Source organism: Microtus oregoni, unplaced genomic scaffold (genome assembly GCF_018167655.1).
Source record: "Microtus oregoni isolate MIOR12 unplaced genomic scaffold, Mior012 000168F_ref0000490, whole genome shotgun sequence".
Lineage (NCBI taxonomy): Eukaryota > Metazoa > Chordata > Mammalia > Rodentia > Cricetidae > Microtus > Microtus oregoni.
Genome location: NW_024544824.1, coordinates 601,402 through 628,377, shown reverse-complemented (window position 1 = coordinate 628,377; position 26,976 = coordinate 601,402). Strand labels below are relative to the sequence as shown.

Genomic DNA, 26,976 nt, shown 5'->3' with positions numbered 1-26,976 from the left:
TGAGGCACTTTATTGGAAAATGGATGCATACACCAATGAAGTAAAATCAAAGTAAGCATCATTTGACACAATAACATCCTAATATCTATGCTATCTTCTTACATAACAACAAATCCCAAGATGTCCCTGACTTGGGTATCAAAGGGCAAGTTTTAATGGTCTAGAAATATCTCCATATAAATATAAACCATAGCATCTAAAATAACCATCGCTGTTTTGAGTCGGGTTCAAGAGTCCTGGGAAATCTCGTAAAATAATAAGTACTTTAGACGGCTGCTGGAGCTACAAGGCCTGGGGACGTAGCTCAGTGGCAGAACATGGCCCTATGTTCTCCATTGACACAAGAAATTAACAAAAACATGAAGCTAACGATAACAAAGTTCAGACAGAGGAAAATTCTCTACTGTGTGATACATAAAGGGGCTGGAATGCTGGGCAGAAAACTCAGCCACCCTGCACTTCCAACACTGCTTGAGTGGCAAAGCTAACAGACGTGAGGCTCGATGCAGAAAGCAGGTCATCACGTCACCTCTTTTGGCATTGTTAAATTAAGGCAAAGCTCTCCTTCCGGTTACACAGGGCAGAAACTGGCAGAGAGGTTTTTGAAACTTGTGCTCATCTCTTTCCCCCGCCATACTAGCTCCCTCTCCCCAACTGAGAAAAATGGAAGAATTGTCACAAAATGAAAAAAGTTTGGTTTGCTGAGGATGGGGTACACTTTGCATCGTTTGGCGTGTAGAGGCACGGACTGGCCAAAGCTGCTCTTTCCCAGTCTCCCTCCCCTCCTGCACCGTCAGCAGCTCCAAGGGTCTTTGGTTCTTCAAAGCATCTTATCGCACGGTACAACATCTGTGTGGCTTCACTGCTTACAAACAGCTGTCACCTCCGCTAAGTCACATGGTTCTCAACCCTGTGAAGTAGGACGGAAGGATCATGACCCCTAGTTGAAAGCTAAGGAGCCTGGTACCCACAGAGTTAGGTCCCTTGATCAAATCCACACTGTTGGCCAACTGCAGAATCAAAACTAAAATGCAAGTCCAACTCCTGAGTCTTTCTGAGAACAGTCTGGAGGAGACTTGTGTCCTTATCACGTGCCATCCCACTCTCAAGGGTCTCAGACAGCCCCATTGAGAACCGGATGAGTCCGCATTCGATAGATGATGACTGCAGTGGCCGGGCACAGAAACAAGGAGGTCATGATGACAACGGTAGCCAGGATGATGAGGACAATGGCCCAGATATCCAGGATGTGCTTGGGAAGCAGGACATCCACAGGTGACTGGCTGATCGCATCCATGTTGGCCCTGGAATGGACAGGAAAGGAGAGTCAGTTGTGTGCACCCTCTCCCTGCCTTCCTCCTAGGAAGGAGATCTCCAGGAGTCAGAGTTACTGTGATCAATCATTAGTGGTGATAATGGCATCATTTGCTGGGGCGTCCTATTATCAAGAACTCTTCTTAATATTTTATTACATGTGAGTGTGCATATAAGTGCACACTTCTACAATCATACGGTTGCCTGCAGATACCAAAAGATGATGTCAGGTTCCCTGCAGCTGGAGCTATAAGTGGTTATGAGCTGCCTGACCGGTATTCTGTGTCCTCTGCAAGAGCAGCAAGTGCTCTTAACCACAGTTATCTTTCCTGCCCATTAAGCAGGTCACTTTGTATCTATTAACTCACTATATCCCATTAACCACCAATCCAATGAAGAGGGAGTCCAATAACTGTTCATTTAATGTTTCTTAGTGTTTATCTTCAGTTATTACCAGGATTCCCATATTCCATTGATTTAAAATGGAAATCAAACCATGTAGATGTCATAAAGTAGGCCTACAAAATAAACTCAGATAGATAAGGATTTTTTTATGCTTATTGTTTAAACTACCACTCTGTTTCCCTCGTCCATAAAATGATAATTCACTATTTTTGCTCTGTGTCCCATTGCTTATTCTTTTGGGGGTGTGAGGGAACATGAGTGTACAAATGCACATGAACATGTATGATGTCATTCCTCAGGTGTTATCCATCTTGCATTAGGGTGGTTTTTTTTTTTAAATACATAGCCATATTTTTTAATTGGGTGGGAAGTAGAAAAGAAAGACCCTATACTGGGCCTTATTCAAGGCATCTTTGGGTTCTACAGGGTTAAGGAAAGCAAGATATTCCTTAAGGAAAGATCTAGGTGACCCCTGGATTTGCATACTGTGGCCCCGCACAGCCTCTATCTTGACAGAAGCTAGTGTACTATGTTCTGGAACCCTGGGGCAGGAAAAAGACCACTTCCATTCCTGCTTCTTAAAATTATTGACAGCAACATGGTGACGGAGAAACACAAGCAAGAAAGGTGGCACACCAAGCTCTGTGGTGCAGATGGCAAAGTGCGTATCCATAATCACCGCAACTACTCAGTTCCAGCTACCAGTGCGCAACCTGGTTTCCGAGTCGGGGTCTAGCTCTTCTAGACTAGGCTGGCCTCGAACTCACAGAGATCCGCCTGCCTCTGCCTCCCGAGTGCTGGGATTAAAGGCGTGAGCCACCACCACCCAGCGGCCCTCTCACTCATAATGTCATTATATGCACAACACTGGGCCCATCAACACCCTGCCATGTTTGAGTGGGAGTTCATGGAGTCCCCCCCTTCCTAGAGAATCACTGGGCAGCCAATGGCTGCAGGAAAAACACTTTCTCCAGTGGTGTGGCCATTAATTTCCACCCATGTCCCCAAAACAGCTGCAATGAAGCTCGATGGGTCACTGAAAATAGAGGGGCGTGGTGGGGTGGCTCAGCAGGTAAAGAAACTTCCCCTCACCCCTGACCATCTGAGTTCAGTCCTTGGGATTCACACAATGGAAGGAGAGAAATGAGTCACCTAAGTTGTCATCTGACCCACATAAATGGTGTCCTCAAGTGCACACACACACAGACAAAATAAGCATGTTTTTATTTTTTCTTAAAGACATGAATGTAGAAAATAGGGGTTAGTTAGGAAGAGGATCAAAGAAAGCAAGAGGGAAACAAGAGAATAAGAAATGTGATCAAAACAGATTATACATATATATGAGAATACAATAATTAAACCTATTATTATGTATGATTATATATCGCAATAAAAACAAAATAAAGTCTAGCATGTGCACAGAAATATATTAAGGAACCTACAGCACCCCTGTTTTTCCTCCAGTGAGTTGACTATGACTCCTCAGGTCACCTCACTGCACAGCTCAAGACCCACAATGTAGTACATTCTGTGTTCAGGCAACATGAGGCTGGCACAACTCCTATAGCCCATCTAATCTAGCATCTATGACCCTAGGTTCCAATAAAATTCCCAATTCTTATTTCCTTTCCCTAACCACCAGCTTTTCTTTCCTAATGCCTTTGATTCAGTGCCTCTGTTAGCACTCTGAGTTAGTAGCCATCACGCCCAGGACCAGTAGAGTACCCAACATATACATACAAGCACGTTTCTGCATTCTCTGCTGTAGCGATGGAAACAATTAAACTGTTCACTAATAATAAGATAAACAAGAAATATCCATATGCTGTGGTTTAGATATAGATTGGGTGTGTCCTCCATGCATCCCTGTTTAATCTAATCTCCATTTCAAGATATTCAGCAGGAAGAAGTTAATTCAACGGTGGTGCTTTGAAGTGGAGCCCTTGACAGCTGGGCATGTAAGCACAGGCCTGTAACTCAGTGTTTTGGAGAGAGACCAAGAGGAACCCAAGTGTGAAGCCAGCCTAAGCAACATAGAGAAATTATTTGAGAGAGGGGTTGGAAAAGAAGGAAAAAGAAAGAGATAAGGAAGGAGGGGTGTAATAATCTGACATTGGTGAACTCCAAAATATTTTTTTTAAGATTTTTAATTTTATATGTATGAGTGTTCTGGTTACATGTTTGTCTGTGTACCACCTGTGTGCTGTGCCCACGGAGGTCAGAAGACAGAGCAGGATCCCCTGAACTGGAGTTATAGGTATTTGTGAGCCACCACGTGGATGCTGGGGAAATCAAACCCAGGTCCTCTATAAGAGCAACAAGTGCTCTTAACTGCTGAGTCATCTATCCAGCTCCACCCACCCTGACCTGTTGCCAATATTTTCTTAAAATGAGGTCTCTCAGTGACCTAGGCTGCCTTGAACCTACTATGTAGCCAAAGATGACCATGAACTTCTGATCCTCTTGCCTCCACCTCCCAAGTGCTGGGCTCACAGGTGTGCATGATGCTCAATTTATGCCGTGCTAGAGAACAAACCGTGCTAGAGAACAAACCCGGGGTTTCAGACTTGCTAGGCAAACACTTGGCCTACTGAGCTACATCCTCAGTCCCCACCAAAGTAATTTAAGTGGGCTACATCCTCAGTCCCCACCAAAGTAATTTAAGTGGGGGAAAAAGGACAAATGAAGTACAAGATAGTGTGTATAGGATGATTCCTTCAGTTCGGATTTTGTGGATTGAGTAGATAGGAAAGTAAGGACACAACCGTGGAAAATATCTGCAAGAGTAATCCATCCAAAGAAAGGGTTAATAGTCATCACCTTCCGGTAGAGTTCACCAACAATTCAAGATGCTTTTGCTTCTCATTTTTTGTGCTATTAGGCCACTTGAATTTTCTAAACATGAGCATTATTATAATCTCTTTATCTTGACTGAGTAGAGGGGAAAATAGAATTGGAGGGGAAGTTCTTTAAGGTTTTCTGTATTGAAAAGGATAACTATATCTATAATTTTTAAATAAAATTAAGATTTGAGATGATCAAGAGTCATCAAATTTTATACACTATAAGAAGTAAGAATCACTTTCAGATAAAACAACAACAAGAACACTGCTTCCTGAGCCTCGACCTTGACTTACAGAAAGATTCAAGAACGATGGAGACAGCTTGTCCTGTTCCCCAGGTGATGTGAATACACAGCCAGGTTTGAGAGGCCCTGGACTCAACAGTCTCAGGAGCCTTAGACCTTTCTAGCACTAAGGCTTAAGAATCGGTGCCTGTGTGCCCTGCAGCCAGGCTGCTCAGACTTGATGATGGGAGCCTCTGGCAGGGGGCCCAGCACCAGGACGTCAGGCCAGGGCCTGCAGAGAAGGGAGAGGCATAAGCTGCTTGACTCAGCCCTAGCGATGTTGCCACTTTTTCCAAAGTCAAAGACACAGAAGCTTGACTCACAGCAGACACAAACTGTTCAGGACCAAGGGGGCGGGAGAAATCTCTCTGTGGTCTCCTGATTGCATCAACAGCTAGCCTGCCTCAGGCCTGAGGAACCCCACAAAAGTCTTCCAGGAAGTCCATTAACATCAAACAGTCTCTGGAACTTCAGATGCCGGGAACACAACTTCCCTGACAGATCTTTCATAAGCAAAACCTGTCATTTACAGTAAAACAGGCTTTGGGGCTCATCCACACTAAGAAATCATGGACATGAAAGCTTGAGTCAGTCCAGTTTCACAGAACGTGTGAAGTAGGAGGCCTTCGGCACTTTCGCTCCTACCCTTCTGAAGTAAGCATTGAATCCCACTCCACAGCGGAGAAACCATGCCTGATATTATACCCTCAGTTAAACACATATTCTCATCACACCCCTGCTCCTACAAAACTAAGCAAGCAAGAAGTGTAAATAAACACTTGTTATAACCCGCATCCAAGACTATCCAGGCACTGTTCTGGTGCAAATGAATGGGTTATGGGATTTGTGTACATCCGAGTAAAAGCACACATGTATGTGGGGAGGCGGTGGGGAGGCGAGAGGTCCATGTCATACATCTTCTCTCCATCTCCATCTTATTTTTTAAAACAAGGTCTCTCACTAAAATTGGAGCTCACAATTTTGACTAGACGGTCTGGCCAATAGGCTCCCAGATCCTCCTGGCTCCACCTCTTGGCTCTGGGATTACACACATGTAATACCACACCAACAATTTTGCCTAGGCGCTAGGGATCTGAACTCAGATCCTCACACTTCTATGGCAAGCACTTTATTTAGCCAATGAACCTTCTCCCCAACACAAATGAAAGTATTTTTAAAACTCAGAGTGTGGGTGGGAGATGTGGCTCTGCGGGAGTCCCTGCCTTGTGAGAGTAAAGCCCTGTTTGACCCCAGCATAAACTGGGTACCGAGGAGATACCTGCAGTCTCGGAGGGGAAGACAGGAGGATCAGAAGTCCCTTGTCTTACCAGGCAAGTGAATTAGAAGCCTGGGTCACATGAAACACTGTCTCAAAACAAACAAAAAGAAAACTGAAGGGTGGAAACAGAACAGAGAAAACGCTTCAATAGAAGACAGAGGATGAGCAACTTGAGTTTCTGTCCACTCTGAAAGGTTGAATAAATATCCTTGAGACCCTAAGCACATAAACACAATATAAATTAAAGGGGATTCTAGCCAAGCAGTATTGGCACAGGACTTTAACTCCAGCACTCGGAAGGTAGAGGCAGACAGATCTCTGTGAGTTCGAGGCCAGCCTGATCTACAGAGCAAGTTCCAGGATAGCCAGGGCTACACAGAAGAAAAAAAAAAAAAACCTCTCTCAAAAAAAACAACAAAATAAATAAATAAAAAACAAAAAAAGCGATACTAAAACAAAACACAAAATTTACATGTTCTAAAATTAAAGGCTTTTCTCCTTCTAATAAAAACTCTGCCATGTTCTCCCTGAACCTCAGGGTCAGCTCTGTCTACATTTCACTCTTCTCTGTCCTTCAGCAGGCTGTTTCTTCCCAGGTAACAAGCTCCAAATACAATGCAAGGAAAAATTTGTCCCCTGAATAGGAACTAAACATCAGCATCTTTGATTTCATGGTTTAAAAACTTGAAGAAAAGCAGGGCCCTCAGCCTCTGCGGCTGGCTTCTGTTTGGCCTCATTTTAACATCCGGGTGCATCGGTCACTTATCACTACATAAAAACGTGTATCTTGGCACATCTAATGAATAGTAATAAATCAACCTCCTTATCACTGACTTCACAGACAAACTGCTTGTAATTTCTGATTAACTGTTCATGTTGGAATTTGGCCCCAACCATTTACGTCATAATTTTAATCCTACCATTGATAAAAATATGAAGTTTCTATGACTACAGGCAGTAAACAGCAGTCAGTCTGAACCTCTGTCATTTTGAACTAGCACACTTGATTTACCTCATGATTGAACAATAAACTTCAACATGCATTCCAGAGCTGTATTACCAGCCAGGCACAGTGGCACACAACTACAATGCCTGCACTGGAGGCAGAGGCTGGAGGATTAGAAGTTCAAAGTCAGCCTAGGAAACACGAAAGCCTGTCTCAGAAACTCAGAAGGGGGTGAAAAGGACAAGAACAGAGACTGGAGCTGACTGCACACAGCGCTCTTCTAATAACGTATTTGGTAGTCTGAGACCCTTGCCTGCACTTACTATGTGCACCCTTCTGCAAAAATGCACCTGACAACCTGTTTTCAGCCTAGGACTCTACCTGCATCGAGCTATACACACACTGGACAATGGGATAAGTGTCCCCCTTGGACAATATGCAGTCAAACGTATTCCCAATACATCTAGGTAAGAAAGCAGGAGGGGTGATCCAGCCTGAACTGATTTGGGTGCATGTGCAATAAAGTAAACTGTGTCCTCTAAGAGAATATTTAAAGGGAATTTCCCATTTACCATCTTTTGCCAATGTATAAGTAGTTAAAATTAAATGCACTGTGGGAGGAACATGTAGAACAAAGAAATGGATTTAAGATTTATGAAGACATCTACAACACATTCCCATATCCAAGGCTCGATATGTGGAAGGGGGCAGGAAAACTAAGAGCCAGGAGATCAGAGAGTTTGCTGTGAGATGTGCCTCCTAGTAACATCAGAAGCTATATTCATTGAGTCTAACCAACATACCAGCCCAGAAGTGAGCTGAACAAGGATGACATCAATCAATGGATATGCCAAACTGGACAGGGAAGGCCCACAGAGCCTTAACACTACACAGAGGACTACAGGCAACTGAGGAAAGTTGGGAAGGGAAGAGAACACCAATTAGTTGTCCAGTACCAAAAAGTCAGCTCTGAAAACACACGTGTGGTAACATTAGCATTATATGAACTCAACAGGTTATATTTAAGAATAAAAAGTCAAGCAAGGCAATGCACACAGCTACAATCACAGCGCTGTGGGAAGCAGACAGAGGGCAATTACTGGAACTTGCCAGCTGCCGTCCTAGCTCTAAATTCAATTAATGATCCTGTCTCAGGGAATAAGGTGCAGAGGAACAGAGCAGATGATTTGGCATCCTTCTCCAGCCTCACATGCACATGTGTGCACATCACATGCATGCAATACATACAACATCACACAGACACACTAACACAAACTGACAGACAGAGAGAAGGAGCGGGGAGGGAAGGAAGAAGAGGAGAAGGAGGAGGAAATGGCCTAACTCCTCCCCAGGCCTGCAGCTCCTAGGTGGGGGATGGTAGGAGGACTGAATTGATTTAGCCAATTTACTGAAAGTCAATAATCTCAAAATAACTACTGAATTTTGTGTTCATTAACAAGAGTAACTTACAGCTTTTTAAAAAAAATGTAGTTTCTCTTGTTTATTTTGTACAGAGAGAAAGAAGGCATGGAGCTGATTGGGTGGGAGGAGATGAAAGAAGGGAAATAGTGGTCAAAGTATATTGTATGAAAAAAACATTTTCTTAGCCAGGCGGTGATGGCGCACACCTTTAATCCCAGCACTCGGGAGGCAGAGACAGGTGGATCTCTGTGAGTTCAAGGCCAGCCTGGTCTACAAGAGCCCAGCAGAACTATTTTCTTAAGCAGCCAAGTTCTTTGACAAAAGACAAGATCAATGTGCTCAACTAATATCATCACATAACATATTTAAGTGACCTAATTTTCATAAATTAAAATTTCTCAGATGTTGACTGTCATATGGCTTTTTTCCTTTAGTTTAAAATGGACAAGATAAAAACATTTTTTTTTAAAAAACAGCTTTGGCTATTCCTGCGGAGGACTCAGGTTCAATTCCCAGCACCCAGCATGGCATCTTACAATCATCTGTAACTCCAGTTCTAGGGGATCTGACGCCCTCTTCTGGCCTCCACAGGCACCAAGTACTAATGTGGGGCACAGACATATGTACGGGTAAAACACAAAAAATAAAATTTATTTTTAAATGCTGCCTTTGAAATAATTAATTAATTAATTACTCTGTGATTCTTTTGCCCCCAAGAAGCATAGAGGTGAGGTTTCCCTTCAGACTTCTCAAACATATAATCATAAACCTTATACTTGTGTAACAAACTGTATTTGTTTAAAAAAAAAATACTGTAGCAAGTTTATATAGTGTTTGTATTTGCTTAGTGAATGCAAATATTGAGTTTTATCTAACCTGGCCCCATATGTTCACAAAACCTCCCCAACAATCCTGTACAGGATGTATCTGGTTCCTGCTGTGGAAAGCAGAAGTTAACCAGGAGGGGTCTCGAAGCTCTGAAGTATGAAGGATTTTGCTAAAATACCTAGAAGTTTTACAGCTAGCCTTTCTCCAGTCCTTCTACAGAGGGATCTACAGCCTCTTACAAGGGTAACTGTACACAGGGGGGAAGGAAACAGACTTTCCGGGGTCTGCTGGATACTGTTTCAGAATTAACACTGATTCCAGGAGACCCCAAGAAGCAAATGGCCTTCCTTTGAAAGTTGGGGCTTGGCTTATGGAGGTCGGGTGATTAATGGAGTTCTGGCTGACATCCGACTCACAGTAGGTCCAGTAGGTCCCCACACTCATCCTGGGATTATTTCTGTAGTTCCAAAATGTGCAATTAGGATCAACACACTTAGAAGACAGCAGAATCCCCACATTGGTCTCCACTCCTGTAGTCACCATTGCACTAAAGCTCCTTTCAGAATCCACACAGCCTAACACACAAGCTGGCATGGCCCAGTGGTATAAGCCAGCACTGCCCAGCTTACAAGCTGGCCCATGTCAGTCCCACCGCTCTCTTCCCAGTGCAGGGCAGATTCTTCTTGTTTCTGACCAAAGGTCTATTCAGATGTAGAGAGTGAAGATACGTGCAACCTCAAACTATCCAGAGTTCCAGTTCTGATGATGGTAAAGCAAACAATGAACCAATCCTTTATCTAGACACAACTAGAAAGGCAGGGGAGCAAAAACAAACAAATAATGAAGCATTACAAGGAGACCATCTGGGAAAGGTCAGAAAGCAAAGAGGGCAAGCTTGGCAATTAGGGGCAGCGTTTTCCCTCATGGAAAATGGAGACCGAGCAGTGCTTCTGGCAGATGCAAGAGGGTAAGGGAGCCAAGACTGCCGAGATGGACAGGGGGAACGGGCCTTGGAATTGGAACTAGAGCACTCAGTGCTACTTATGCGTTGGAAGTACACCAGGTCTCCCAGTACACCATGGCCTCTTTGAGTTAGCCAAGTCCCTAAAATCAAATTCCCGCAAATCTGGATTTCAAGCATCTCCAGGTACCTGACCCAAGAAAATGTGTCTTCTTGGAGGCAAGAGCATCAAACATGCTGAGTTTCAGGTTGTTATTAACATACCATGTACAGTATAAAACCAAAATGACCAGGAATGCAAAAGAGACAGTATAGCACACACAAAACTATCAAAACAAGAGAAAACAGAGAGCCAGGTCAGGTGTGGTGGCGTGCCTATAACCCAGCACTTGAGAGACAAGGCAGGAGGGGCAAGTGTTCAAGAGTAGTTTTATCGTGTATGTTCAGGCCAGCCTGGGCTCCATGAGACACACTAACACTACTCATTACTATGTTCTTTAAAAAAATTCAAGATTGTAAGTTTGCCGGAGAATATGAAAGAGAAAGAACTTACTAGATTTCCATATCGGAATACTGGACCTAATACACTGTTAGGAACGAAAAGGCAGCAACACACACACAGTTAAAGAGGTGACTGAAGATTCATCATCAGGGAAAATTACTTAAAATGGAGCAGAGAAAAAACAAAGGATGGACCACAAACACCAAGCCAGTAAGTGACTCAGGACACACTCGGGTCACTGTGATAAGATACAAAGACTACAAAGCACAAATAACTGGAGATGGGGGTGGGGGGGAGATGTGCAGAAACAAGGCTGGAATAAACAATAAGGCTGAGGAAAGACATCAGTTCACGAACTAAAGCTCCTGAGACCCTATGAAGACAAGTAAAATAAAGTGTGTTACAGAGAATCTGCTGAAATTCAAAAATAAAGAAAAATAAGAAGTTACCGTCAAATGAGAAACAGTTGACTGGTTGCCAGCTTTGTAATAGAAACAACACTTAGAAATAGTGGGTGTTTAAACAGGTGAAAAGACATGACTCCCATGACTTATGGTGAAGCAGGATATTTCCAGACAAAAATACAGAAATAAAATATTCAACAGCAATAATGAACAGCAAAAGAAACCAAAGTAATGTACTTTGATTTTCTGACACTGTCTGGGAAAGAAAAAAAGAAAAACAATAGTAGACTTGGCTTTACTCAAGAATAAATGCCATCCTTGGAGCATCCATTAAGGAAATTTAAGTATATTGGGAGACACTACTTCATTTTTCTCTTCCCCAAACAGTGTCAGAAAAATCAAAGTTCATATGTATTATCAGACAAAGTAGACTTCCAGGCAAAAAGCAGGATGGCAAATCCATAAAGATAAAATGATTTTTAATTTCTATGTACATAATCTCAGAATTTTAAGGAGAAATAGCCAAATTCATAGAGTGGGAGGTTATAACACAGCTTTCTCAATCAATGATAAAACCAAGGTATTTTTTAAATATTTATTTATTTATTTATTATGTATACAATATTCTGTCTGTGTGTCTGCCTGCAGGCCAGAAGAGGGCACCAGACCTCATTACAGATGGTTGTGAGCCACCATGTGGTTGCTGGGAATTGAACTCAGGACCTTTGGAAGAGCAGGCAATGCTCTTAAACTCTGAGCCATCTCTCCAGCTCCCCAAGATATTTTTTAAATAGCTATGGGACAGATGTCTTAAGTTATTAGCTTTCTATAATATATCATTTCAAAGAGGAAAATGAGGCTAGGGCACTGCTCAGCTGTGGAGTGGCTGGTCTACATGGAGCCTAGGTTCTATCCCTAGCACAGAAACAAGAGGGGAAGGAGGATCAGAAGGAAAAAGGAAGAAGAAAAGGGGAAAGGCAGGAAGGAGAGGGAAAATAACTGAATAATTGCATTAGAAAACAAGAAAATACAATATATATAAATAGGATGTTTCTACAAGGTAGTCATCCCAAAGAGAATTCTAAATTGATCTCCACAAATTCTATCTCCTAAGAGCATCCCAATGACGCAGCAGTGTGACCTAAGGTTCCATCACATCACTGATGAATGCAATCCTGTCCTTGCTATTTCAGTCCTTTGGCTTTAGTCCCAGATGCAAATAAAGTTAATGAAGACAATAAATAGGTAAACCTTGAAGGTTATTCATTTTCATTTAAGTAAGGCTCTAGAGAACTTGGGCCTAATAAAATTATCACAGTGAGCTTAATACAGTCAATAAGAAGCCCTTTAAAAAGAGGGTTTAGGACAACCACCAAGAGGAGGCTCTCCTCTAGAGCCTATGACCTCTCCAGCCATGGATAGTTGGCTAAGTTACAAGGCACAGATTCCTTCCTAATGAATGATTCTTAAATCTAATTAGATACTGTTGGTTACCCCCAAGATAAAAGTGCCACTATTACATATTACACCACTGGGGAGATAGATAGGTAGGTAGGTAGATAGATAGATAGATAGATAGATAGATAGATAGATAGATTTAATTTTATGTGTATGTATGAGTACCAAGTGCATGCCAGGTGCACACAGAGACCAGAAGAGGGCATCATATCTCCTGGAATTGAAATTATAAGCTACCATGGAAGTGCTGGGAACAAAGATCAGGTCCACTAGAGGAACAGTAAGAACTTTTAACTGCTGAGCCATCTCTCTAGCATATACCTCCCCTTGGGGATATTGTGTCATGATGGTCACTGTTGTGGTTCATGAACTTTATAGCTGGGTAGAATTATCGACTATTTTTCTCTCTTGGCAGTTTGCATAGCACTTTCAGATCCTATGAGAACTAACCCTCAGGAAAAAGGCTTCCAGGTCGGTTCCAGTTCAATTCCTCAAAATCCTGTGTCCAAAGCATGTGGTGTATTTAGTAACAGGGTCTTATTTTCAAGTTCTGGGCAATGGCCATAGCCTATATTGTTTGGGGAATCTACTGGATTCCCCTGACCAACAACTCTGCCATTTTCCTAACCAATGAAATCTCTAACTATATTCTAAATATTAATCCTTATACTCACAGATAAGTTGAACTCTTACCCTCATCAAAGAAGCTGTTTTTTGAAAGAAAAAGGGGGGGGTAAACTATTACAGAGAGCTACAATTGGTAAAAATGAAGAGAATAAGTAACCATAGAGTTCCCAGCCTCCACTGATACATCTACAGTGCCACCCCTACTCCTAAGGTCAAAGAAGAGCACAGAGCAAGTGGAAAGATTGTAAGAAGATTCAGGATTTCTCTGAAGCAAAGCACTATTTCTACAGCAGAAGGTCACCAAAGACAGCTTGGATTACTAACCTATTGAAGCTAAGATAATAAATTTGCTGCTTATCAACACCAAGTTTGCAATAATCTGTTATATATCCAATATACCATATAAACAATATGGTAATACTACATCCACCAGATTGTTCTCTAGAAACGAAATGACTGGGTTCTAGACATGTGCACAGACTTTAGAAACCACACCGTATGAAACATATAACCTATCATCCATTGCACACAGGGCAAAATAATAGCTGAAGAAATTAAATGGGCCCAGCCTGGTTATTCATACTTGTAATTTCAGCACTCAGTGGCAAAAGCAGGAAGATTATAGAAAGTTCAAGTCAGTCTTGTGTATTTAGCAAGTTCCAGTTCCAGGATAGTCAAAGCTACATAGCAAAACATTCTCAAAAAAATAAATAAAATTCCCGCTACTCAGTAGATATTGAATAAACATTCGAACTGAACAAAGTCACAAGATTTTCTATTTAGATGAAGCTATGGGAACTCTTCCAAGTGAGGGAATACTTTAACAACCAAAGGGAATATAGAAAGACCCTTTTCTTTATTTTTACACTACAGATGAATGTTAAAAACCCAGACTCTGAGGCCAGGAAGCTTGTGTTTGAAATGCAGGCCCACTACCTTCTGGCTAAGCAACCTTAAAGTACACTAATTGAACTTCCTCATGCTTCTATTTACTTAGCTGAAAACAAAACCAAATATGGGGGGAAAGTATCTGCCTCACGATTAAGAGAATTATCTGAGATAATCACACACAGCACATAATACTGCTCTCACAAAGTAAGAACTCTACAAATAATAACTCTTATCATGATTGGAAATTCCTGTCTGTAACATTAACCTAAGCAAACATCTTCCCCTCCTTCAGCTAAAGTCTGTTAGCATCCTAGACTTGGAAAGAAATTCTACTTTATTAACAAAGACCACAAATGGTGCTGTGGTTCAGATGTAGTCTGCCTCCCAAGGTTTCTCAGTGGAACAGCACTGAGGGGTGGTACTGCCTGGGGGCATATAATAAATAAGGTCACGGGAGACCACCTTTGAGTGATAAGGCCAGTGTTACAGAGTGAGTTCTTGCCATGAAACCAGGTTATTACATAGCAAGGTCATGTCACATGCTTCTTTATTAGCCTCTTGGTACATACATCTCTGTTTCTCCTTTACCATGAGTCATGTGTCACCATAAAGCCCTCATCAGAAGCCAGTGTCATGCTCTCAAACCTCTAGGGCAGTGATCCCAATAAACCTCTTTTACAACCAATACAGCCTTGAATATTTTACCAATATAAAGCCTTCTAAGACAGATGATTATCCAAACCAAAAATTTTTTTAAATCAACTGACAGAGTTAATAAGCTGACCTACTTCTCTGGTCCAACGATGAAGTTGGTAGTCATTCAATCTGACTAGATAAATAGAGATGGCACTCTGACTACCACTAGAGACAAGGGAGTATGGCTAGATATATCAACAAATAAAAGGTTTGGCCCTTAAGGAGGAAAGCCGACAAGTTGGGCATATTTGAGACACACCTTTAACCCCCAGTTAAATGGAAAAGGTGGGTGAATCTCTGTGAGTCTCAGGCCAGCCAGGAAAACACAGTAAGACCCAATCTCAAAAAAAAAAAGTTCATTATCAGACTGGGGGTGTAGGTCAGTGGTAGAGGACCTGCTTAGCATATTAGACCCTGGATTCAATTCTAGTACTGCAACTAAGAAATAAAGCAGACTGAGAAATAGTTTAATAAGTAAAGTACTTGTTTCATAAGCATGAAGACCCAAGTTCAATCCCCAGTACTCAGAAAAAAAAACCAAGCATGGTGGCACTTGCTTGCACTCCCATTGCTTTGGAGATGTTGGCAAGAAGATGCCTGGGGCTGGTTCCAGTCAGCGTAGCCTATTGAGCAAGTTCCAGGCCATCGAGAGATGCTGTCTCAACAAAACAAGATGAGGGTGGCAAGATGGCTCATCAGGTAAAGTCATTTGCCACACAAACCTGGTAACCTGAGTTCAATCCATGGAACCCACATAAAGGTGAAAGAAAAGAAATGACAAAGTTGTTCTCTGATCTCCGCACATGCACATCCCATAGCAAACACACAAATGCGCATGCACACACACACACACACACACACTTATAACAAGGTGATGGTGCCTGGGATGCACTACTTCATGTCATCTTCACACGAGAATACAGGGAAGCCACAGAGAGACTCCAAGAACAAAAAGGCAGTGACCCTCATCCTTCCACTCGGCCTAAGAAAAAGAGGACTACAGGCAAGGGATTTTTATATGGGTTGGAAGGACAGGTGGAGAGTCAAGAGAAAGGAAAGAAGGGAAGTGGGCTGAGCAGAGCAGATTACAAGGCTCCAAAGTGCTGAGCTGTAGGCTGTGCTGGGACACGTGGAGTCCTGGCAGCTTCAGCAAAGGCTTAGCCTCTCTCAGTATGAGTACCACTTGCAGAAGGGGGCGAGGCATAACACCTGTGGGAGTCAAATGAACTAGTGGGCCTAAAATAGCACTGCAGTTTGTTGTGGGATATTTGATCACACTGTGTGAAAGGCACCTTCTGGTCGGTTTAATAAAGAGCTGAATGTCAAATAGTTAGGCAGGAGCAATTAGTCAGGAAGATGTAAGTACCAGAGAGACACAGAGCAAGTCGGACATGCAGAATAAAATAAAGGTTTTTAAAATACTAATATTATGGCAGAACTTGGATTAATAGAGATTATAGAAACAGGTTGGTTTGAGTTATAAGACTAGTCGAGAACAAACCTAAGCTAAAGGCCAAGGTTTCATAATTAATTAGTCTCTGTGTCATTAGTAGAGCAGTGCACAGTACCATAGAATTTAATCGATTAAATGAACATGAGGGGAGGGGCGACACTCTTTAAAACGAGGTCAGCAGCCCTAACAACTAGGAGGCATTGGTAGTCTAAACTGACCTGAATCCAGTGGAGGCAACCACAGTGATAACTTCGGTAGCCTTTCATGGTCTATCCCAAGCTTTGACCTTCCTCTGAAGCAGCTCACCCTCCATACCAGAACTGAAGGGAAGAATTAGGGTTTAAGAGGTTGCCAGTGGTCATCCAACTGGTTTTACCACAAGGACCTACTGAGGAAGGAGGCAATAAAAGAAATGACTTCCTGCTAGCAGGCAAGCCTAATTACCCCACAGCAGGAGAAAAGGCAGATAGGGGCAGGTGGCATCCTGCAGATGTGGCCCTTATCCAGCTCTGCCAGCAGTCTGAGCAGATAGTGGGGCGGCTGCTTCTACACCAGACACAGGGCAGAGAGGAGCAGCTCTGAGTCATGGGCACTATGGGTGTCTGAAGATGTGTGACTCCAAATATCTTCCAGAAAGTGAATCACGGCCAGGCATGGTAGCACATGCCTTAAACCCCAGCACTTGGAAGGCAGACACAGGTGGATCTATGTGAGTCTGTGGTTAACGTGGTCTATAACAGTGAGTCCCAGGACAGAAAGGGCTATATAGAGAGACCCTGTCTCAAAAGAAAAAAAAAACACACAACAAAACAGAAAGGAAACCATAAAGGCAGGGAACCAGAAAACCACTACAATGATTTGCCAGTATCATGCCTCTTATTAATTTTTATTGAGCTCTACATTTTTCTCTGTTCCCCTCCCTGCCTCTCCCCTCCACTTAAACCCTCTCCCAAGGTCCCCATGCTCCCAATTTACTCAGGAGATCTTGTCTTTTTCTACTTCCATGTAGATTAGATCCATGTATGTCTCTCTTAGTGTCCTCATTGTTGTCTAGGTTCTCTGGGATTGTGATTTGTAGGCTGGTTTTCTTTGCTTTATGTTTAAAAACCAACTATGAGTGAGTACATGTGATAATTGTCTTTCTGGGTCTGGGTTACCTCCCTCAAAATTGTTTTCTAGCTCCATCCACTTGTCTGCAAATTTCAAGATGCCGTTATGCTTTTCTGCTGTGTAATACTCCATTGTGTAAATATACCACATTTTCCTTATCCATTCTTTGATCAAAGGGCATTTAGGTTGTTTCCAGGTTCTGGCTATGACAAACAATGCTGCTATGAACATAGATGAGTACATGTCCTTGTGGCACAATTGAGCATCCTTTGGATATATACCCAAAAGTGGTATTGCTGGGTCTTGAGGAAGATTGTTTTCTAATTTTCTGAAATAGCTCCACACTGATATCCAAAGGGGATGTACCAGATTGCATTCCCATCAGCAATGTAATTTCTCTGTTTAGGTCCGTACTCCATATTTTTATTGGATTATTTGTTCTTTTGATGACCAGTTTCTTGAGTTCTTTGTATATTTTGAGGATCAGACCTCTGTCTGGTGTGTCGTTAGTGAAGATCTATTCCCATCCTGTAAGCTGTCGTTTTGTCTTGTTGACCTGTCCTTTGCTTTACAGAAGCTTCTCATTTCAGGAGGTCCCATTTATTTATTGTTTCTCTCAGAGTCTGTGCTACTGGGGTTATATTTAGGAAGTGGTCTCCTGTACCAATGCGTTCAAGTGTACTTCCCACTTTCTCTTCTATGAGGTATTCTTGGATTCAATTTGCCAGTATTTTATTTAGTACTTTTGCATCAATGTTCTTGGGTGAGATTGGTCTGTAATTCTCTTTCTTAGTAATGTCTTTATGTGGTTTGGGTATCAGGATAATTGTAGCCTCATAAAAAGAGTTTGGCAATGTTCCTTGTTTCTATTGTGTGGAACAATTTGAGGAGTATTGATATTAGTTTTTCTTTGAAAATCTTGTAGAATTCTGAGCTGAAACGATCTGGTCCTGGGCTTTTTTGGTTGGGAGACTTTTGATGACTGTTTCTATTTCTTCAGCAGTTATATGTCTGTTTAACTTGCTTATCTGGTCTTGATTTAATTATGGTAAGTGATATTTATCCAGAAAGTTGACCATTTCCTTTAAGTTTTCCAATTTTGTGGAGTACAGGTTTTTGAAATATGACCTAATGATTCTCTGTATTTCCTCCTTGTCTGTTGTTATGTCCCTTTTCATTTCTGATTTTGTTAATTTGGATATTCTCTCTCTGCCTTTTGGTTAGTTTGGATAAAGGTTTGTCTATTTTGTTGATTTTCTCGAAGAACCAACTCTTTGTCTCATTGATTCTTGTGTTGTTTTCTTTGTTTCTATTTTGTTGATTTCCTGCCATCTAGTTCTTTTGGGTGAGTTTGCTTCTTTTTGTTCTAAAGTTTTCAAATGTTCTGTTAATTTACTAGTGTGGGATTTTTCCAGCTTCTTTATGTAGGCATTTATTGCTTGAACTTTCCTCTTAATACAGCTTTTATTGTGTCCCATAAATTTGGGTATGTGGTGTGGTCATTTTCATTGAATTTTAGGAAGTCTTTAATTTCTCCCTTTATTTTTTCCTTGACCCATTGATGATTCAGCTGAGCATTGTTTAATTTCCATGTATTTGTGGGGTCTCTGGATTTGTATTGCTGTTGAATTCTAGTTTTAAGCCACAGTGATCTGATAAGGTACATGGGGTTATTTCAATTTTTTTTTGTATCTGCTGAGGTTTGTTTTGTTACTGAGTATGTGGTCAATTTTTGAGAAGATTCCATGAGGTGCTGAGAAGAAGGTATATTATTTTCTTTTTTTTTTTTTTCTTTTTTTTTTTTTTAAATTTATTTATTTATTAAGGATTTCTGCCTCGTCCCCACAACCGCTTCCCATTTCCCTCCCCCTCCCCCGATCAATTCTCTATTTGGATGGAATAGTCTATAGATGTCCGTTGAGTCCATTTGAGTCATAACATCTATTAGTTCCCTTACTTCTCTGTTCATTTTTTTGTCTGACTGACCTGTCCAGTGGTAAGAGTGTTGAAGTCTCCCATTATTAGTGTGTGGGCTTTAATGTATTAAGCTTTAGAAATGTTTCTTTTACATATAAGGGTGCCCTTGTATTTGGGGCATAGATGATCAGTATTAAGATTTCCTCTTTATGGATTCTTCCTGTGACTAATATGAAATGTCCTTCTTTGTCTCTTTTGATTGATTTTAGTTTAAAGTCTATTTTGTTAGATATTAGGATACCTTACACCAGCTTGTTTCTTAGGTCCATTTGATTGGAAATTTTTTTCCCAACCATTTATTCTGAGGCAACAGATCATGCCTCTTACAAGACCTCTATGGCTCTATCCTCTATCAAAGTTGAGATTGTAATGGAAGAATGCAGTGTCTAAAATGGAGAAAGCAACCCAGCTACCAGGAGGTTTACCACCACTGCCTTCAGCCTAAAGCACCAAATGCCTGAGACCCACCAACTTAACCCACTTGCGGTCTCATTCCTCTCTTCTTAGAATGCTCAATACTGGTTTCTATGGAAATGCCCTGGAGTTTTTTTCTAGACTTACTTTATTAAAATACCACTTACATCCACCGGCCACTCTTGTACCTCGTTATGTTTTATTTTCTTCACACAACTTCTGGAGAGGCTGTTTGGTTGGCTGGTAGTTTTGTGTGTGCGCACACATAATGGGGTATTGTGCCTTGGTGATCACATGGAGATCACAGAAAAACTTGGTGGACTCTGTTCTCTCCTTCCACCTTATGCAGGTTCCAGGCACTGAACTCAGACTGCAAGGCATGCCCAACAAGCTCATTTAACCAATGAACCATCCCAGAAGCCTTGTGTTGTTTTTGTGAGACAGGGTCTCACATAGCCTGGTCTTAAGACTTAAACTCACTGGTCTTAAACTCACTGGCCTTTTTCAAGGTCATCCTTCTGCCTACTTAGTGCTAGGATTGCAGGCAAGTGCCACTAAACCTAGTTTATGTATTACAAGGGTATCTTAATCAGGGCTTCTATAGCCTAATTCCTTTGATCCCCTCAAATGAAAGCCTGTGAGAATGGAAGCCCTGTGTTTTGTCTATTGCCTCATCTTCAGTGTCCACCACAGGACCCAGCACATCACAGTACCAATAATGGAAGACGGAAGAGAGACTAGAATGAGAATGCTGGACATATCACATTTGGCCTCAATCCGTGGAATTAGCAGAGGGGTCGAGAAATAACCCTGACTCCTGCAGAAGTCTCAATAACCATCAACGTTGAACTGTCTCCAGAATAAAATTCAGCCTCTGATTTCACCACTTTCTGGGCTCTGTGAATTCAAGGATTACAGGGGGCTCCTTTCTCTCCTAGTTCACACTATACCCAACACAGGATTGGTCTTTTAGAATCAAGTCCTCTAGGATTTCCTCTTGTTGATATGCTTGGACTGATGAGCATAAATTCCAGTTTAATTCCATTTATAACAGTGGGTAGGTGCAGCTGGAGAGTACCCACAGTGTGAGCTGTTCTCCGCTCTCAGAAAAGAACAGGGAGGCTGGGCAAAGAGGAGCTCCTGATGCCATGTACAGCATGAGGACATTCTGGCCACCCATTAAGTCTTGGAAATGGCAGCTCCCTTCCCATTGTATAACAGCCTCAAACCTTTGCCAGCCTGGCATAATCATTTCACAAGGGAAATGTATTCCAAATAAATGGGCCAAAAGAAGAAAGGAACACGGCAGACAAGATATCAAAAATGGGATATGAATCAAATCAGAAACCTTTCTCTAATGTCCCAAGATACTGAAGGGACACTCTGTTCTCATCTCACCCTGACTGATTTTACTTCTCTAAAATTCCTAATGGATACAGACTTGTTCATTGCTTGAGTTTCTGCTCCTCTGTGGCTAGAAAATGGAAAAACACAGGCTATTTATTTCAGACACCAGAAAAGCAGCCAGAGCCCTTTGAGACTGCCTGTAGACGGCGTTTGACTGGCCAGGCACACAGTTTCAGAAACCAGCAGCAAGCCAGCAGAAGAGAAAACACAGGCCAAATCCACAGCATCCTGTTTAAGGCAGTACCATCCATCATTGCTCACCAGTGGTTTCAATACTGTGTGCTAGCTGACAAAAGAGACTTCCCACAGATGCAGAGACTCTCGCACAGCCACAGAGCACAGAATGAAGGTGCTAAGCCTCTGCCTTCCCATAATAGTAAACCAGCCACTCTCCCAAAGATTGCTTCACATGTGTGGCCTGCAGAAAAAAATGGCCCCAAAAGATATCCATGTCTTGGTCCCTTTGGAAAGGAATCGTGACTTGCAGGGTAAGACCAAGAGAACACAGGTAAAAGTTTTCAGATGTGGTTCATGTTAAGGGTGCTTCTACAGGGAGAGCACCCTGGAATATCCAGATAGATCCAGCCCACCACAGGAACCTCTAAAACTCAAGTGGAAGGTTAGAGAAGGGGTGGTACTCAGCCTCCCCAATGCTGTGACCCTTCAATACAGTTCATGCTGTGGTGACCCCTAACCATAAAATTATTTTCATTGTTACTTCATAACTGTATTTTTGCTACTGTTATGAACTGTAATGTAAATATTTGTTATTTCCATGACCCCTGTGAAAGGGTCAGTCATCCTGGGTTCGCAACCCACAGGTTGGAAACTACCAGGTTAAAAGGCTGTGGGAAGGATTAATTCATTGCTGATCTGAATGAGGAAGGCAGCCGATAGCCAAAGACTGCAACACCTATCAGGAGCAGAAGGTGGTCCTCTGTTTACAGCCCAAAAGAAAATGGTAACCTTGGGCCCACAACCAAAGGGAATGAATTCTGCCAACAACTCCAAGAAGGAAACATTTCTACCCTCCGGTCTCGAGAACGGCAACTCTATGATGTCTGATTATACATACTCTCATGCCACCCAGACAGATGCTAATCTGTGGAGCTCCCAGAATAAAAGTGTTCAAAGCTGCCAAATTGAAGTCTGATAAATTGGGTTTGGAGGATTTGGGTTCTGTTGGGGTTTTGTTGTTGTTATACTGTTCTTGCAGATGACCTGAGTTCAGTTCCCAGCACCCACATCAGGCTGCTCAAAACCACCTATAACTCCAGCTCCAAGGTACCCACATATAAGCGCACAAAGACACATATATAAATAAAAAAGTTAAGTATTTTAAAGACAAAATTGCATGTTTTCTCTCATGTGTGGATACTAGACTCTATACATTACACGTGCACAGAGGCTATGAAAGCAGAAGCGAAGCTACCTAAGACAGCAAAGGAAACGGGGGGGGGGGGGTGTAAGGACAGGATAGTGAGTGTGGGAAAGAATGCACACTTGCATGAAAATAGTTTTATTTAACCCAATGTGAAACTTTCAGCAATTTTTAAATGTTAAAAATAAAATTAAAAGCCAGGCAGTGGTGGCGCACGCCTTTAATCCCAGCACTCGGGAGGCAGAGGCAGGCGGATCTCTGTGAGTTCGAGACCAGCCTGGTCTACAAGAGCTAGTTCCAGGACAGGCTCCAAAACCACAGAGAAACCCTGTCTCAAAAAATCAAAATAAATAAATAAATAAATAAATAAATAAAAAATAAAAATAAATAAATAAAAAATAAAATAAAATTAAAGAAACAAAGGGTAATCATTTCAGAAGCCCCGGGCTATCTCCAAAGGTGATGGACAGAGAGGGCTTTTGTCACTTCCAACATCGCTAGCAGCACCTCAGAGCAATTAAATGAAGTCTGGGACAAAAAGGAAATCCCACCACTGAGTTAAGGTTTTGGGGACCTGAGAAGGAGAAGTACAACATGCTGATTAGCAATGTCTGCCTGCAGCAGGTGTCACAGGTAGCAACATCTACCAGGCACTTGTCATTATCGATTCAAACTAATTCAGGAAGTATGGAGTTTGCTTTTCTCCTTTCTCCTCCTCCCTCTGCTAGTCCATTTATAACGGGTCACCAGCAAGTCATATCCAGTCAGGCAATCAGAATCCAAATCAATGGATAATGAAGCTATATCGATATACAACAAAAATTGTAAGCATACAGTTTGAATCAGGCTTGCCAGTATCTAATGTGCAGGCAAGTATCATCTGCCCCCCCCCCAGTCTCCTGGCTACCCTGCACTTAGCCTTTAACATCCTGGTCCTTCTTGAGGTTCACCTTCTACCTTTAAAAAGAACTTTAAGGGATCTAGGGGTCCCTGGTGATCCACAAGCATAATGGCTGATGAATTCTCACTTAATCTCTCCCATGTCATCCTGCAGCTTATACAAGATTTGATCCCTGTTTCTGCAGGGTTTGGAGAAATTTGAAGGCTATATACTGAAGCCACTGTATCAGCATCGCACTGTGCCCTGCCACTGACTTCCTGTGTGACCATGGATGAGTTATTTTCTCCAGAGCTTAGTTCGCTCATTTATTAAGTGGAAGAAATGGCAGTCCTTCCCTAATAGGATTATAGTAGAGACTAGATGAAACAGTTCGTGTAAACGCTCAGAATTATGCCTGTATCACAGGAGGCACCAATCAACATCAAGTACTATTATCATTCAGAATATGTGGCCAGGCTGGTGGGCTAGGGTATCAGAAGAAGAAAGAAAGAAAGAAAGAAAGAAAGAAAGAAAGAAAGAAAGAAAGAAAGAAAGCTTTTAATTGGGGGCTGGCTTACAGTTTCAGAGGATTAGTCCATAGTCACCATGGTGGGAAGCAGGCAGGCCTTTACATTGTAATCCACAGGTTGGGGGGGGGGGTGCAACCTCAAAGCCCACTCCCAGTGACACACTACTTCCTCCAACAAGGCCACACCTACTCCAATCCTCTTAATCCTTCTAATCCTTTGCAAACAGTTCAACTCCCTGGTGACTAAGTATTCAAATATATGAGCCTATGAAGGCCATTCTCTTCAAACCACCACACTCCTATAAACCATGGGAATGGGGAGTTTACTGGTGTCTATCTTTATAATGTGATAGAAGTAAAACCAGTGTAAGGCCAAGCAAAGCAAAGATCCTGTTTCTTTGGAGACATCCAGTTCATTTGTATGTTTTAATCCATACGGAAGAAACAGAAGCATGTTTTAAGACGAGATCAGAGCACAGTTGGGAAAGCAGCTGAAGTTGGCTTGGCCCCTCACCACCTTGTCATGTCACCCACTGGGGACCGGCAACTGACCCAGCCACAGAGTTTACACTTCAGTTCGTGTCTCTGACACCTTGCCACAGCTTTGCACGGAGTTGTCTAGCTACACCACAGGAAGGAGGGGGAATCCCCAGACTTTTTGTACAACAGAGCCTACGATTCTGAGGTTCTGAGGGGTCAGCTTCAGGAACTCCCGATAGCTTGACTTGTCACCCTATGGGTGACTCACAACCCCAGGGTGGCTGCAACAGAGAAACACTGTGGCTTTTTCAGTTCTTACCACAGAATTCTGTAATAGCCTAAAACTCAGCTGGGCTTTCTTACGTGCATTCAGACAGTGGTGAGTGTCTTACACAATCCAAAGAACACATGCTATGGTTAGCACAGACAAATAGGCATCTGTCCCACTCTACTTCCTTATTTTACATATGAGGAAGACTGGGTACAGAGAAGGGAAATGCCCCAGTCATGGCAACTCTGAGATCTCCTACTCCCCAGAAATGCTCTTCCCATTCCACTGTGGGAGGCCTTGTTCTCCCCCAGACGACTTCTCTCCTGAATGGCACAGCAGATCACAGCGGATGCTCTGGTGATCTTTCATTGGTGAATGACAGCAGCTCTACCCTAACAGCCCTGGGCTTTGAGTAATTTGGTATTCACTGTCTGCCCACAGACCAGAGAACTGCCAGCCACAGGATTCTGCTAGTCACGGAAGAAAAAAAAAAAAAAAGGAAAAAAAAACCGGCTGCATAAAAGCCCATCCAGACTGCTCGATCAGAAAACTCCCTGACATTTGCACAGATTCTGATGGTTCACACCTTCCATCCTTTACTAGGTGAACTACCCGGAGCACTTACTATCTAACAGACCCTGTGCCAGGTCCTGAGCATGCCTCAGAAACGAGGACAGATGGGCTGTCCCTACAAAGAACTGAAGAGGGGCTGAGGGGTACGAAGGAACTAGTAAGGCAGAAACTAAGTTCTAACTAACAACAGATAACCTGGAGAAGTGGAAGAAGGGTCCCTTTCCAAGATACTTTCACCGTGTTTTCATTTCTAGTCTGAAAGGATATTTGCCCCATTCCACTGTGACTGAACAGTTCATTGAGACAATGATGAAGTAACGAGAGGCAGCACCTAGGTTAGAAGCCAGCAGTCCTCAGGACAAACTGCCGGCTCCAGATATCCCGGACTCTGATGACCTGTTGTTTCTGTGGATGCCCAACCCCTGCGCTGTGCTCAGGCACACCGGAGCTGAGCTGGGACACCCAGCCCGGAGGGCAGGAGTCGCGAAGTCTGAGGGAGAACGGAAAGGCAAAAGTAGAGAAATCGTAGAGAAGTCCATCTGCGAGTGAGCGGGGGTTCACCACGGCCTGCTGAGAGGCCCAAGACTATGGGCAGAAGGTGGCTGGAACCAAGTGGCTGACAGCGGAGGTAAAGGACAAGGATGGGAAAAAGAAACTCCAATGTAGCAAGGCAGGAGACGGCAAGGGGTAAGGGCTACGTAGGGTAGTCTCCAATCCGGAGAGCCCCGCTCAGCTGGAGCCCCACAACAAAAGACATCTTTCGGTCTCACTCACCCTCAATCCGATCCCGATCCGCGTTTAGGCTTTATAGCAGCTACCGGTGCTTCTCCGGGTCCCGAGCAGCTTCAAGCTACCCCAACTCTGGAACCTCAGCCCTGCTAGCCGGGAACGTGCTCCAGCTCCGAGTCCAGGAGCGCGCAGGAGTGGCAGGGATGCGTGCTGAGCTCTGAGAGCTCCGCGCGCCGCACACGGATGACTCTGGAATGCACAGACGCTAGGGACCGCCCCGGAAAGACTGAGCCCCCAGCCTCAGCGCAAAGCGTGCTCTGCTCCTCCTCCCAGCCTCTCCAGGACTGCTGTGAAGAAATGAACCCGGACAGACTCAAGAACTGTGTGGCTCCCCCGGCTCAATACTCTCTGTACTCTGTACTCTATACTCCTCTGTAGCCTTAAACAAGTCTCTTCATTCCGGGAAGGAGGGGGGGACTTCCGCCCTCTGCGATAAACAGAGGGGCGAGCCTACAGCATGTCCCCAAGATCCTTTCCAACAATGTTTGGATTCAGGCCGTACCATGTCCTGGACATAAGATCTTAAGTAGGACTTTGCTTGCCTCTCTGTTAAACTGGGATAGCAGCACTAACCCTCTTTGTGAAGGCAGACTTAAAAGGACCAGTGTGAAGCTAGTTGGTGACCTGCCATAACACACCTCCATGTATTGTTTATTTTGTGATAACATAAAAGTCCAAGGTGATCAACACCCCATTAGAATTCAGATCTGAGAGGCCGCCACTCCCTCTTTGTTAGTGATCCACTTTCCACCAGGGCAGTGCCAACTCTGCGGTCTCCTGCCCCATTCTACAATGGGATGAACCGGGACCTCCACTCATCTTTTTTTTTAATTTATTTATTTTTGAGACAGG

At 43.0% G+C, this 26,976-nt stretch overlaps 1 protein-coding gene across 1 annotated transcript; it reads right to left on the bottom strand.

The window, feature by feature from the left end:
* LOC121445238 (small integral membrane protein 3) lies at positions 1-26,635 on the bottom strand. Its single transcript, XM_041647279.1, has 2 exons — positions 26,110-26,635; positions 1-1,304 (listed from the first exon to the last, which is right to left on the bottom strand). The coding sequence occupies exon 2, from the start codon at positions 1,295-1,297 to the stop codon at positions 1,115-1,117; it is 183 nt and encodes a 60-aa protein (XP_041503213.1). The 5' UTR covers positions 1,298-1,304; positions 26,110-26,635; the 3' UTR covers positions 1-1,114.
* Between the last annotated feature and the right edge of the window lie 341 nt (positions 26,636-26,976).